The sequence below is a fragment of the Acanthochromis polyacanthus genome, chromosome 9 (assembly GCF_021347895.1).
Source record: "Acanthochromis polyacanthus isolate Apoly-LR-REF ecotype Palm Island chromosome 9, KAUST_Apoly_ChrSc, whole genome shotgun sequence".
NCBI classification, from domain to species: domain Eukaryota; kingdom Metazoa; phylum Chordata; class Actinopteri; family Pomacentridae; genus Acanthochromis; species Acanthochromis polyacanthus.
The window spans coordinates 5,992,449-6,006,884 of NC_067121.1; the positions used below are offsets into that span (position 1 = coordinate 5,992,449).

Consider the following 14,436-nt stretch of genomic DNA (forward strand, 5'->3'; position numbering starts at 1 on the left):
TCATTAATCAGTCTCGATTCATGTAAGTCTCCTGGTATTTGTACACACCCACAACTCCCATGAGTCAAGGTGTGGCTTATGGTGAAACTGCCCTGTGAGGGTATTTAGGACTGCATTATCTTTGGACATTAACGAGTCTTGAGCAATGACCATCAAGTTGTCAACGCTCCCCGGTTCGTCTAAGTCTTGAGCTGTTGATAAGGCTTGAGTCCTCCAAGTCTTGGGTTGTTGACGAGTTTTGATTCATGTGAGTTTTGGGCCGATCGTGAGCAGTGAATCACACAAGTCTCAGTTTGTTATTAAGCCTTGATTCAACTAAGTCTCAGGTTGTTGGTGAGCCTTAGTTTATCTAAGTCTTGGGTCATTAAGGCGCCTGAAGTCATGTACTTCTCTGGTTGCCGATGAACTTTGAGCTGTGAAAATCTCACATTGTTGACAGTCCTTGATTCATGTAGGTTACAGGTCGTTGACCAACTTTGATTTACTGACTTCTTAAGTTGATGATGAGCCTTGATTCGTCCAAGTCTTGGTCATTGATGGGGCTTGACTCGTGATTTTCAGGTAGTTGATGAGCCTTGATTGGTACAAGTCTCAGGTCTTCCTCTAAAGAAGCCTCTGGGGTGAATGTGAAACATCTTCAAGAACCAAAAAGAATTCCAGTTGTCTTCTGCTGTAGCTCAGAGGATTACCATGACCTGGATGACTGAGAATCTGCTCAGAAATATCTCCATCATATTTCCATCCATTTTAAAAGATCATTTTACTGTCTACACCAACATTCAAACAAATCCCAGTGAAAAACTCCCAATTTCATGTACTGAAGTTCTATAAATGTTTTTCTAGTAGTAGTTGAATGATGTTCACAGCTACAGACTGGTGTGAAACAGGAAAGGGCTGATGGCTGTCACTGGAGGAGGGAGTTGTTAGCTTAGCTTAGCATAAAGACCGGACACAGGGGGAAACAGCTAGCCTGGCTCTGGCCAGATACATCTGAAAACAAAGTTAAAGTCGATTAACAGGTTGTATGTTTAGTCTGTGTGCCGTCAGAAACGTCAAAACCACACTTTGAGGTTTTATGAGGAGCTACATACTTAAATTTCTTGGTATGAGAATGGAATCAACCTTTTGAAGTAACTTTGGCGAGAAAGTCCTTCAGCATTTGTTCCTCTAAAATGATCTGACACATCTTGCAGTGGTTTGTCGAGTAGTTTCCAGCAGCTTGTTTGCGTTGAAATGGTTGAAAGAGTGAATGGATGGTGGTTGTTGTGTTGTTGAAGCGATTGCTGTATTGTTGGTTATTGTTTGTTGTACAATTCTTTACTGTGGTTCAGATGGAAACATCTCAGTTTGACATGAAAGCTTGTACTGACATTCATGGTATCTAGAGGATTTATCCCATTGATTTTGGCGATCCAATAACTTTTCCTTTGGCTCCACATTGAGGGTCACAGTGGTGGTTGTAAGTGAAGTTTCCTGGTAACTGTTGGATATTGAGTTTTTTTTCTTTCTCATGATGAAGCATTTTATATTAAAAGTGTTGTTTTCTATTATTGGTTTGGAGAATACCACTGGTTGACTTTTGCGTTATCGTTGTCATTTATAAATATGAGCTCAAAGGGGGGACTTTTCATGCCTGCTTAGTTTTTTTTGTTCACATTTCAACTCTCCTGTAATCAGAGTCTATTTGATCTGCTTATCTAATACTGCAGATTCTACATCAGCGTCATAATAACAAATATCTGGCACAATTTCTTGTTTTTGTCTTGAATAATTTCTGAGATTTTGTCGTTCAAACAGCCTCAGATTTCAGTGTGCGAAAAAGCCTGCTGAAAGTGGGTCGACGGGCAGTTTTATAAATTATCTCAGAAAATATTTCATAAATGGAGGCCAAATTTCACAGATCCATTTTAAATATCCAGAGTTTTAGTCTATGGGCCTAGACCCAAAACTTCCTGTATTTCCAGTAGGTGACTAATTCTTTTTGGTATTTGAACTTGCTGTATGTCTCTAGTTTGCATTTTGTTATGGTAGCCCTTACAGGCTCACAGCTTCATATCTTATTACTCGTTTAATGGACATAACCCATGATGAAAGGTCTGAGCTATAAGTCCTATCAATGTGAATGATAGTCAGTTCATGCGCACTTCCTTGGCCGGGCGGCACATTCGAGTCCACTTGTTTGATCCGTCGTGCCCACCTCAGGATGTCGGCACGCTGCAGAAACCTGCAAGGAAGAAACATTCTATATTCTGAGAGAGTTGTCGAAAAAAAAAGACAAAATCTTATCTGTGGTCTGCTTGACCTCACATCTGGTCCTCACTGGAAAGTTAATCCTAGAAAAGGAAAGGATATTATCATAGTTAACAGATCAAGTTCAATTAACCTTAATTGAAACTGTAAAGGACAACTTGCAGAAAACTAGATAGACCCTCCAGAAAAACGTGATTATGTGATCGCATGAATTCCCGCATTAATCACCAAAATGCCGCTGATTATGCGGGAGTCAATTATTTCACAAAAGGCCGCATAATCCTCGCAAGAATCTCACATTTCCATGAAAAAAAGAAATATGCGGGCCCCGCTTGATTTCACAATTTCCGCATAAAATGAGAAAACTATAACCAATATAAATGGAGTTGAGTGAGTTTTTATGTGACGCCCGGCCTGACGTCATCAGTTCATTCACACACACACACACACTAGAAGCACGAGCTGATGCGGAGTACGGCGCCAGTGTTGCCAACTTAGCGACTTTCTCGCTAAATCTAGCGACTTTCCAAAGCGTCCTAGTGACTTTTTTTTGTCAAAAGCGACTAGCGACAAATCTAGAGACTTTTTCTGCCGTTTTGGAGACTGACAGGAAAACTCGGATCATTCTGCAGTTCCTGTTTTCAACAAGCAGCAGATGCTGCTGTGAGCTCCTCCCCCTCTCAAAGCACAGGCTGTCAGTCCAGTAACCCCACAGCAGTCCCAGTGTCTGATTAGAGGACACATCCCTCCGCGGCCAGACGGCAGGTGAATCACGCATATTTTTGCATATTTCACAACTATTTGCATACTTTGCAACTTTCCGCAATTTCCCCACATAAAATGCCATATAAACCCCGCATATTTATTCGCATAATCAAGGATTTTAGCCCGCGTTTTTCTGGAGGGTCTAATTAGACATCTCAGCACTTTCTTAAAAGGACCTGAAAACAAACGTACATCTTAACACCAATAGCTCTTTCTATCGGAAATAAACAAGTGAAGGTGAATACAGTTATCAAATAAGCATGAAAATGTGCATTCATTGGGGTCTGATGTTTAATTACTGTGATATATTACCCTTTCTCACACACTTTTATTTGACTATTGGCTTATATTAGCTGTAATCTTTGCATACCGTGGTTATGGCGAATATGAAAGTTTCACAAATAAGTGATAAAGCTGCCAGTATGGAAAGACTTTCATATCCTAATGGACTTCTGTTAACCCAGTCTACATAATAAATAATAAGAATAAAGTGATTCTATTCTCTTCTATTCTACATTTCAAAACCACTTAGGTCTGGTCACCTGAGGTGGTACCAGTATCTGGTCTGGTCTATCTATGACTAAAAACTTTAGAGCACATCAGAGCTGGTGGAGCAGAAGAACTCTGATGTGACGTTGAATAACCCTGAGTTTGTTTCCTCGCTGTGGAATAACTCCACACCTCCAGTGCTGTGAGCTTTCAAATCTCTACATCCAGCTCTTCATTGTTTCCTCCTCGTTTGATCTGCGGCGGCTTCCTGACGTCAGCAGGCAGCTATCTCCAACACCTCCACAGCGATAACGCAACAGCGACTCGTCACATCCCACAAAGACTCGGAGGTCTGGGAGGACGCGCTGTACACTCCTTCTTCTCTATTATCAATCCTTTCATTTCTTTCCTCCGACTCTCCTCGGCAGCGCCACGGCAACACAGGAGATGAATGCCGACAAAGAAAATCCCGACGGCAGGAAAATGGAGGAGGAGGAGGGGGTTGAACCTGCACAGAAGGACAAGGACAGATTTAGTGAGGCTCTCTCTGACGGGGTGGAGGGAGGTGATAGTAAAACACAGAATAGATTTACAGCAGCTCTGGTGTATATTTAGCACCGAGACAAAAGCAGCCAGAGTCCATGAAACGGCTCGTCACTAATGCTGCTGCTTCACCGCTGCAGCAGAGGATACTGGGAGGACGGGGCGTCTCTATTTTTAGCTTTGTGGAATTTCAGGGAAACTGTGGAATGTTGAATTATTTCATAAACAACACAAAGTGGCGTTTTTTGGTTTATTCACTGACTTTTTTGCGGTTTTCAAGTTGATATGCAGCATTTACTGAAACAATCAATAGTTTTCTACCTAAAAACTTAAAATTACAGCAGTTTTTGCAGATTTTTCCTCACTTTTTTCTTCACCGTTGGCTCATTTTTTACTGCAATAAAAAGTCCTGAAACCATGAAGAAGAACCAATAAATGTCTTCTGTACTGTCATAATGCCAAAAATCATAAAAAGAAAAGAAAATTAATGTGTTAAGCTCACTGGAAAACTCACTGTTGGTCACAGTCGAGTCAGTAAACGCGTCACAGTTAAACCTAGGATCTTAACATTTTTAATTAATTTTTTATAGAATCTGATTAGAGGAAGTGGTTTAAATTTGGTGAATTTTTAATTAATAAAAGTAGAATAAAAATGTTTTTTCCTCACATAAGAAAACTCACAAATGTCTCCTCTACTTGATGACACGTGTAAACAAACTGGTTAGATTTCAATTTAAAAAAATGGAATGAACAAGCTGAGGAGGGTTGAGTCTGTTCGATATTTAACTATTTCCATGTTTCCAGCTTCTACAAACCTTTACTCTCTACTCTGTTCATCATCAGTAGAAAGATGTTTCTCCATGCTGAATGTATCTCCACAGCATCCTCCTCTGTTCACTGTTTCTGAGCCATTCTGCATTTATTTTATTGATCTATTAAGCTTTTTGGTGCCTTACTTTCAGTCTGAAATTGCTCAAACTGACTCAACATTTTTCTGAAGTAACAAAAAATGGCTCAAGAATTTTTCAAAAGAACTCAAAAATTTTTCAAAGTTACCTGAAACCAGTTCGAACTGACTCATAATTTCTCCCAAGTAACAGAAAATGTCTAATTTTACTCAAGCATTCTCCAAACTAACTTGAAATTAATTCAGATTGGCAATTTTTTAAACATTTTAGACAAGTTTTAGTTAATTTTTGAGTCTCTGTTTCACCATGCTGGATGTATCTCCAACAACCTGCTCCTCTGTTCACTGTTTCTGAGCCATGCTGCATTTATTTATTCATCCAGTAGATTTTCCTTTGCTTGGAAACACCGCCTGCAGTTCTGCTGAAAACGTTCTGAAGTTTCGACTGCTGGTCACAGCTGGTCAAATATCAGGGCTCCAGACTAACTTTTTTCTAGGAGCACAGTGGCCCCTAACTTAGAATTTTAGGAGCGCAAGCAGAAAATTTAGGGGCGCACACCAAAATCAACTTGCAAAGTAAATATTCACATTTCCTCTCATTTTCACTGTGTTACTGATAAATACTTGCACAATAAATGCAGAAACTATGTTTTCAATTCACATTTTATTGTGCAGCACTTCACACAACAAGAAAAGCACTCAGAGAGCGCAGTACTCCACCAAGGCTGCTCAGTTGATGTATAATTTCCGACAGATGAAAACTTTAATAAAAATGACCTTGTGCTGAGTACAGGCATGTGTTATGCATGTGCACATCATGTATTTATACTGAATCACGTGTAAATTACTCTTATAAAGGTGTGCTGATCAATTCATCACTTTTTGCAAGCCTTTGTTGTGCTAGTGTTAAAATAACCGTTCTCTCCAGGCTTTTATTTTGAAGGTGTATTTTTAATGCTACAGGCTTTTATTTTGTAACCATTCCAGCGGCACAGGAAGTGTTTCTCTAAGACGAGGTTTCTTGACATAACAAAGACACTGAAAAGTCCGAAAATTCATGTAAAGGTGAAAGAAAACGGTTCCACGCTTTTGCCGTCTAGCAAAGGATGTGTCTAAACTTAGAAGCAGCTGGAATGAGGACAAGAAAAGAGGGAAGGACAGAAGGATGAATTTGTGTTCAAAATAAGGCTGAACGTAAATAAAGGCTTTGTGAAACATCAGGAGCTTCACTGTCATCCCTCCCCCTCTCTCACACACATTGGCCTTCTTCTTCTTTGGTGTTCGACTCCTGTCTTCTTCTTTTGGAGTTAATGTTGGTTGGCAAACAGCTCATTTGTGTATGAGTGTCTCCTGGGAGGAAGTGTGGAGCAGAAGTTTGTCAGTAACAAAAAATATTCAATAATAATTTAAAAAGAAATCGGCAAATTTGCCGGTCGCACATGCGCGAGTAGATGAAAAATTTACTCGCACTCGCTCAAATTTTGGTCGCAAAATGCAACCATTTAGTCGCAGTCTGGAACCCTGAATATGGTTTGTCAGTTGCTTATCGGAGCCCAGAATCTAGTGGCAGTGATTTTGGGGATTTTTGTAAAGATTGTTGACGTTTTAGGGTTAGTAAGAGGAATTGTTTGATGTTTTAAGTGGCTCTGATCAGATTTCACCATGTTAAGCTTGGATTTGGTTATTTTTCCCCAACAGATCGTCACATCACAGAATAATGATTCAAGGACTATAAAAAAACGATTCAAACACTTTAAGACCTGTAGGATAAAGTGATTTTGATGAAAAATATGGATTTTAAGATTTGATTTGGGGATTTTCTTGATGTCAAACATGACTAAGATTCCAAAGATGGTTGGAATCTTAGTTTTCTTTTACTGTTTCTGGCTGATAAATGGTGTCAAATGGGGATTTCTGTAAAGATTTGTGAGGTTGAGAATGTTCAAATACTTCTACTGAATCCGGTGCAGTCTGGGTTTTTTTGTTGGAGAGTTTTTAAACGAGACGCGTAGAATAAAGTGATTTTGGTGAAATGCCACCATTTTCAGCGTAGTTTTTTTCCCCCCAACAGAACATCACATCACAGATTAATGATTAAAGGAATGTAGACAATTATTCAAACACTTTATTTTCCAAACAAGACCCATGGAATGAAGTGATTTTAATGACAAGTCTGGATTTTAAGGTTTGATTTTGGTAATTTTCTTGATGTCAAACATCAATAACGGTTGGAAAGTTGAAAATCTTATTTTTTTTCCCCCACTGTTTCCAGCTGATAAATGGTGTCAGTTTGGGTTTTTTGTACAGATTTCTGAGGTTTTGGAGTTGAGAGTGTACAGACAAACTGTTTTTCACTGAATTTGGTGCAAGCTGAGTTTTTGTTTGTTGGAAAATTTTTGAATGAGACGCGTAGAATGAAGTGACTGATTTGAATCGTAGAAAACGATTCAAACACTTTGGAGAATTTGCAAACAAGACCTGTAGTGATCTTAATGAAAAGTCTGGATTAAGGCTGGAATTTTGTGATTTTCTTGATGTCAAACATCAGTGATTGTCAGAAAGTTGAAAATCTTGTTGTTTTTTTTTGACTGTTTTTGGCTGATAAATGGTGTCAGTTTGGGGATTTTCTAAAGATTTTTTAGGTTTTCGGATGAGTGTTCAAACAAACGGTTTTTCCACTGAATCCGGTGCAAGCTGTTTTGTTTTTTGTGTTTTGAATTTTTTAACAAGACAAGTGGAATAAAGTGATTTTGATCAAATATCTAAATTTTAAGGTGTGAATTTGGTGATTTGTCTTGACGTCTATCAATGACACGTTCAATGATGGTTGGAAAGTTAAGAATCTTAGGGTTTTTTTTACTGTATCTAGCTGATTAATGGTGTCAGTTTGGGGATTTTTAAAAAGATTTTTGAAGTTTTAAGGTTGAGAGTGTTAGAACGAATAGTTTATTGCTGAATCTGTTGCAAGATATTTTTCTTTGGTTGGAGAATTTTAACGAGACTCTGATTGTGGTTTTAATGGAATGTCTGGATTTAAGGTTTGATTTTAGTGATTTTCTTGACGTCAGACGTGCCACGTTCAAAGATGGTTAGAAAGTTGAGAATCTTCCAGTGTTTTCTGTCATTTTGGGAATGTTTTTCCCAAACCCAGCGTCTGGTTGTGGCGTTGGGAGGGTTAACTAACCAGCGAGCGACTAACTAACCCTCGTCGTGACGGTCGCTGCTCTGATCTCCGTCACAGCCGCGATAACTCAGCGCTTTTTTTCCGGGTCGCGTTTCCCCCGATGACTCGTGTTTGGAAAAACTGAGGAGCTGAAGTGGGACAAAGGTCGCCGGACCAAACCGCTGTGGACCGAAGAGGAGGAGGAGGAGGAAGGAGCTGCTGTCAGACTGCAGAGATCAGAGGACGAACTTCCTCGCTGCCTCTTTAAACACTCTCAGACGCTGTCGTCCTCGTCAGCCCTGCAGTCTGTTGTCTGCTCCAGTCAGACGGCGGCAGCTCGGCCGGCGATGCTCCGTCACCTCAGTAGGTTCATTCACCCCCGGAGGCGCCGCTCCTCGCTCCCCCCGACCCGCTAACCGACCGCCACCTCCGTCGGCTCCTCTGCAGCCTCCCTGTTAGCGTCTGCAGGAGGAGGAGGGGGACACAAGGTGGAGTGAAGCCCCCCTCCCATCGTCTGCTCTCCAGCCAGCACCTCCTCCGTCACCCTGCAGCAGGAGCAGGAGGAGGCGACACCTTCACCACAGCAGCAGCAGCGGCAGCAACAAGCAGCATGCTCAACTCGGTGTGGTACGCCAAGAAGATGGGCCGCCGCATCATGGGCACCCTGAGGAGAACCAAGAGGCTGCACCGGCGCCTACTGGTAGGTCACCTCCCTCCACCTCCCTCCACGGCCAGTAGACCCTGCTGAAGGTGAGGAGGAGGCGCTACATGTGTGTGAGTGTGTCGAGTGGAAAAGTTGCTGCTGCGTCATGTGGCCGACTCACGCCTTCTGTTTTTTGGGGCTGATTTGTGTGTCAGCGACGAGGCTGCAGCGGCGTGTTTGATCACTACGCTGCAGCTGAATGTTCCAGAGCTTCTGACGGCGACGAAAACGAGAGCCGGAGTCCCCCCCCTACCCGCCCCCAGCTCCTCTGAGGAGGAGGCTTTTGGTGAATCTCTGACTGCCAGGCTGTGAGATTTACCTGCATAAACAGCAGCATCATGTTCTGGACAGATGTGAGGAACCCCTGCAGTAGCACATGCCTTCCCCAGCGTTGCCTAGCAACCGCCAGGCTCCTGACACGCAGTGCTTCCCCTCCACCTCCCTGTTTACCGCCTCCAGCACGCATGTTAACGTACATAGAAGAGCTCAGGCTGCAGATATGAGTTCTGTGGGGCAGTTTGTATAAAGTAGCAGACATCCGAAGACAGACCAGAGGAACAGTGATGAAGGAGAAAAACTGCTGTTTTTCTCCTTCATCACTGTTCCTCTGGTCTGTTTTCAGTGATATTTGATAAAAACAGAGCTTGAATCTCTGGATTAAACTGTGAATCTTCAGAGCGTCAAGCTTTCGACAGCTGCCCAGATGTTGTTGCTTCACCAGCCGACGTTCATCAGGTGGACACGACTCCCAGAATAAACAACTGCTGCCCTCAAGTGGATGAAAAAAAATCAGCTAATGCAGGTTTGAAGCAGCATTCGGGTAAAACCGGGGCGCTTGATGCAATCAGTTGGAGTCAAATCTTAATCTTTGGCTCTTTTGTTGCTTCTTTAGAGTTTGCTGGTTGTGTTTGGACAGAAGTTGACAAAGGATTTAAAAGTTTGTCTGTTGGGTTCTATTGGCTTGTTGAGAGATTTGAAGTGACGGTTCGGTGCATTTGAAGTGAATTTAGTGAAGTTTGCTGTGAAAGCTGAACAAAAAGATCTCAGCTTCCAGATCTTATGTACACTCAACAAAGATATAAGCGCAGCACTTTTGTTTTTGCTCCCATTTTTTATGAGATGAACTCAAAGATTTAAAACTTTTTCCACATACACAATATCACCATTTCTCTCAAATATTGTTCACAAATCTCTTTTCACTGTTTCTCTCAACAAAATCTCACGATTAGCTCAAGGACCATCAGAAAATTGTAAATAAGCCGATTTATTCTGTTTGTAGTGTTATGTTTTTCAAATCTGCCTGCAGAAGCTTATAAAAATATGAATAACAAGAATTAAACCCCAAATAAATGTAGCTGCTGTTCTATTTTAGGTGGAGGAAATAAAAAGCCTCACACGTTATTTCTGTCCTTTCTAAAAGTTATATCTGCCGTCTGTGACCCAGATAATGAAGAAAGCCTCTTAAATCAACCTCAGCACTTCAATAACAAGCTAAATTTAGACACGATCCACAATGATGAAGGTTCAGGAAGTGCTTGTAAGTAATTTAGATGAAAAACAAAATCACACGTATGATGTTTTCAGGGGAGATCATGTCTCGTCTCATGACTGCTGCTAACAAGAAGAAATCTGATCAGACATTTTATTTGGAGGAGAAAAAACTGATCTGATGTTTTTTTTCTTCACTGCTGCACGATGAATAAATTGACAAAACTACAAAAATAGGACCTCAGCTGTGATGAACAGAATTTAGGTTTAACTCTTTAAACTCCAAAACCCTCTGGCTGGTTTAACGAGCAGTGTTTTATTTTGAAAATCTGCAAAAATAACCCACTTTATCAAAGGCAGAAACGGTTAGAACTGGAAAAAATTATCGGATTATCAACTTTCCAATAGTCCTTGAACACAACAAATATGACTCCAAATTCCACCTGGAAAATGAACCAAATCTCTGCTTAAAATCTCTTTCTTTCTACTCAAAAATAAACTATTTGCAAGAGATTTAGGGGTTGGAATGTGTATTTTATTTTGAAAATCTGCAAACTGACACCATTTTTAATGGCCAGAAGATGTAAAAAACAGAAAGAACTGTTGGATTTTCAACTTTCTGTGAGCGTTGAACTTGAAAATTAACCTAATCCAAGCTTGAAATTGTGATATTTCATCAAAATCACTTTGTTCTACTGAATAACTTGTCATAAAGTGTGAATTTGTATCAGATCCTGTGATAAATATTCTGCACTCCACAGCACAATTAAAAATTCAGAGTTTTCACCTGAACTGCAGGCAGTGTTTCCACAGAGCAGAGGTTAGAATCAAAACTATGGGATGAATAAAATAAATGCAGCATGGCTCAGAAACAGTGAACAGAGGAGCAGGTTGTTGGAGATCCATTCAGCATGGAGAAACAGGGACTCCAAACTGGACTAAACTTGTCCAAAATGTTTTTTAAAAATGTCAATTTGAACTAATTTTGAGTCATTTTGGAGAATTCTTGAGTAAAATTCAACATTTTTTGTTATTTTGGAGCCATTTTTGTCAGTTTGAACTGGTTTCAAGTAACTTTGGAAAAATTTTGAGTTCTTTTGGAGAATTCTTGAGTCATTTTTTTGTTACTTGGGATTAATTTTAAGTCAATTTGGACACATTTTTGACTGAGAGAAAGTCTACTGGATGAATGAAATGAACGCGGCATGGCTCAGAAACGGTGAACAGAGGAGCAGGTTGTTGGAGATACATTCAGCATGGAGAAACAGACTCCAAACTGGACTAAAACCTGTCTAAAATATTTGAAAAAATCGTCCGTTTGAACAAATTTTGAATCATTTTGAAGAATTCTTGAGTCAATTTAGACATTTTTTTTTTACTTTGGAGACATTTTGAGTCAATTTGAACAACTTTAGCCAGAAAGTAAACCAAAAAAAACTTAATAGATGAATAAATAAATGCAGCATGGATCAGAAATAGTGAACAGAGGAGCAAGTTGTTGGAGATCCATTCAGCATGGAGGAACATCTTTCTACAGAACAGAAACACTGTTTATAACTTGGTCCTCGGTTGCCCAGAATTTTTTGTTTTTCTTACAATCTGCTGCAAACAGTCGATGTTTGAAGATTTTTTTTAAAAAACAAGACATGTTGAAAAAACAGATTTTATTGAAATTTAACATTTTCAATCTTTGATTTGTTTATTTTATCCACGATGCAACAACAGCTCATACATGATGTGTTCAGGGACCAGATGGAAATATGAAAATATGATTGTTTTTTCAGTCAGAGTTGTGGAAACAGAGTTTGTAGAGCTTTTAAGAATGCAAACACTTAAATATGTATAGCGTGTAGAGCCACCGTTATTTTTCCAGTGGTGGTAACACCTTGAAGAAATGTTGCAAATGTTCATTCCAGGTTCTTTAAAGTTTCTGTAGATAAATAATCTTAATGTTAATTTTCATTATAATTTTCTGGCATATAACTGAGTTCGTCATGGTTGTTGTGTTTCTGTAGAGCTGCAGGATTTTAGATTGCAGTTAGAAATGAGCCACAGTGATTAAAAACGTGACAGGAGTTAGTCGCTGCCTGAGGTCCAGAGGTTTATAGACTGGTGGGAGCTTTATTCTCCTCCTGCACGTTAAAGAGGACAAATATTCAAGTTAATCCACAGCAGCTCCTCTGTGTTTTTAGATATTCGCGTCATATTAATGCCGTGTTATTGAGAACAAGTGGCGACTTTTAAAAGCTCATTACTGACCCCATTAGTGGTGTTAATTCCTCAGCGTGACCTGCAGGTGGAGCTGCATGGCTGCTGGTCAGAGGCTGATGTTGATCTGCAGCAGCTCCTCAGAGTCCTGTTTTACTGTGACATGTTTTCACTCGAAACGCTGCATTTCTGTGGTCATGAATCATTCTCGATGCCGACATCAAACTGGTTCGTTTTTCTCAATCCATCAGAATCGATGTCTTCTGGAGCTGTGGACGCAGACGAGGCGTTCAGGGACTGAAGTTCATAGCAGCCGATTTGAGTCAAAAAGTTGCAGATAAACATCTGACTTTTGATCTTTTACACAATTTGGTATCAACATTTTTTCACCTTTAGATTCCGTTGTTTTCTTTAAAGGCATCTGTTGTTGTGATGTTCGTCAGCGTTGTATTTCTGAAAGAAAATCATCAGACTTCTACCCTTTAAAGTCCAAAGCGGTTCCTGGGCGTTTTTTTGAGAGAGAACTCAGGAATGTCTTGTGTCAGTAGCACACAGAAAGACAAAACAGGAAAAGTTTCTTTACGACGTTATTATATGTTCGCTGACCCTCTGAAAATTGGAAATTTAACAGTTGTTTGTGTCTGTATAGGTTCTCATTCATCCTGGTCATGGCATTCCCATCAGCTGGATGTCTCTTGGAGGTTCTTGAAGATGTTTCACCTCTTGAAGAGGTGACCAAGAAATCAACTGATTTCTGCTGAAGCTCCTACGAACAGTTGTTTGTTTTTAGAGGTTTTTTTTTGCAGATTTTCTGATAATATAATATCTTCAAGAACCTCCAAGAAATCCACTAGCCTTCTCTTGAAGACATTTCACCTCTCTAAGAGGGTCTAAGAGAGGTTAAGGTCTTCAAGAACCTCCAAGAGACAGCTAGTGGATTTCTGCTGAAGTTCCTACAGACAGTCGTTTGTGTTTTTACTTTGCAGATTTTCTTATAAAGTAACACATTTTGGCATTTGTTGTTGAACGTTGTTTCTCCCTGATGCAGCATCTAAAGGTTGTACTTGAAGTTATTGATGTTGCAAAGGAGTTTTGTGAAGTTTTGTTGTCGTTGTGGACAGAGACGAGGCGTTCGGGGACTTTGACTGTTGTTTGGTTGAAGATCTGAGAACGCTCCTCCCACCAAACCTCCTCCTGGATTTGTAAATCCACTAATGAAATCAAGCCTTTGTCCAGCGACGCGGCAAAGACATGCCGACATGTCAACACTCATCTGTGGGTCGCTCCGGGTCGTAGTTTGTGTTGCGTAAATAAGTAGGCCATTAATGACAAGGCTGGATACTACGATTCTGGATCATCTGTCACAGCAGGACCAGGATTCATTTCAACATAGGCCAGCATTTACTGGATATTTTGACCGAATTGCTCAATATTTTACTGTGTAAAAATAAACTTTTCAGTGTTTTCTGGTAGACAAACAGCGTCTACCCTCCGGACTGAGCAGTTTCTGGGTGTATTTTTTCTCCCGTCACATTTTTATATTTATGACGCCAGGACTAAGACTTGTTTTATTTAACAGAGCAGTTTGTATTACTGAAAAAAGTCATCACATTTCTGACTTTTGCCTTATTAGAAAATAGAAACCAAACAGTTGTACCTCCCACTCTTTCTGTTTAATACTGTAGATTAGAGGAGGCGGGTCGGTCTGTGCTGGTAAGTAGAGAACAGAGTGAGAATTTAGCGAGTATAGAGACAACATGACAAAGAACTGTGGGACACTTTTCTTTATATTATGAAACTTGCATGACAGCAGGCGTAAACAAAGGATCAGGCTTCAGTTTTTGTTGATAATAGGGACATCCATAGACAATACATCAGCGTTTTTAAAATTTAATGTTTTTCAGACTTTTTAAGAAGTTA

The 14,436-nt window shown here is 40.1% G+C and overlaps 1 protein-coding gene across 18 annotated transcripts in view; it reads left to right on the forward strand.

Annotated features, from left to right (window-relative positions):
* Nucleotides 1-14,436, forward strand: part of dlg1b (discs large MAGUK scaffold protein 1b) — a 156,438-nt gene that overhangs the window by 96,021 nt on the left and 45,981 nt on the right. Inside the window, exon 1 of one of the 18 annotated variants that reach the window (XM_051953022.1) lies at nt 8,589-8,817. The exons of the other annotated variants lie outside the window; for them this stretch is intronic. Within the exon in view, the coding sequence (XP_051808982.1) occupies nt 8,728-8,817 (90 nt within the window). The 5' untranslated portion in view covers nt 8,589-8,727. Of the gene's footprint in view, nt 1-8,588; nt 8,818-14,436 lie in introns of those variants that run through there. 18 annotated transcript variants of the gene reach the window in all.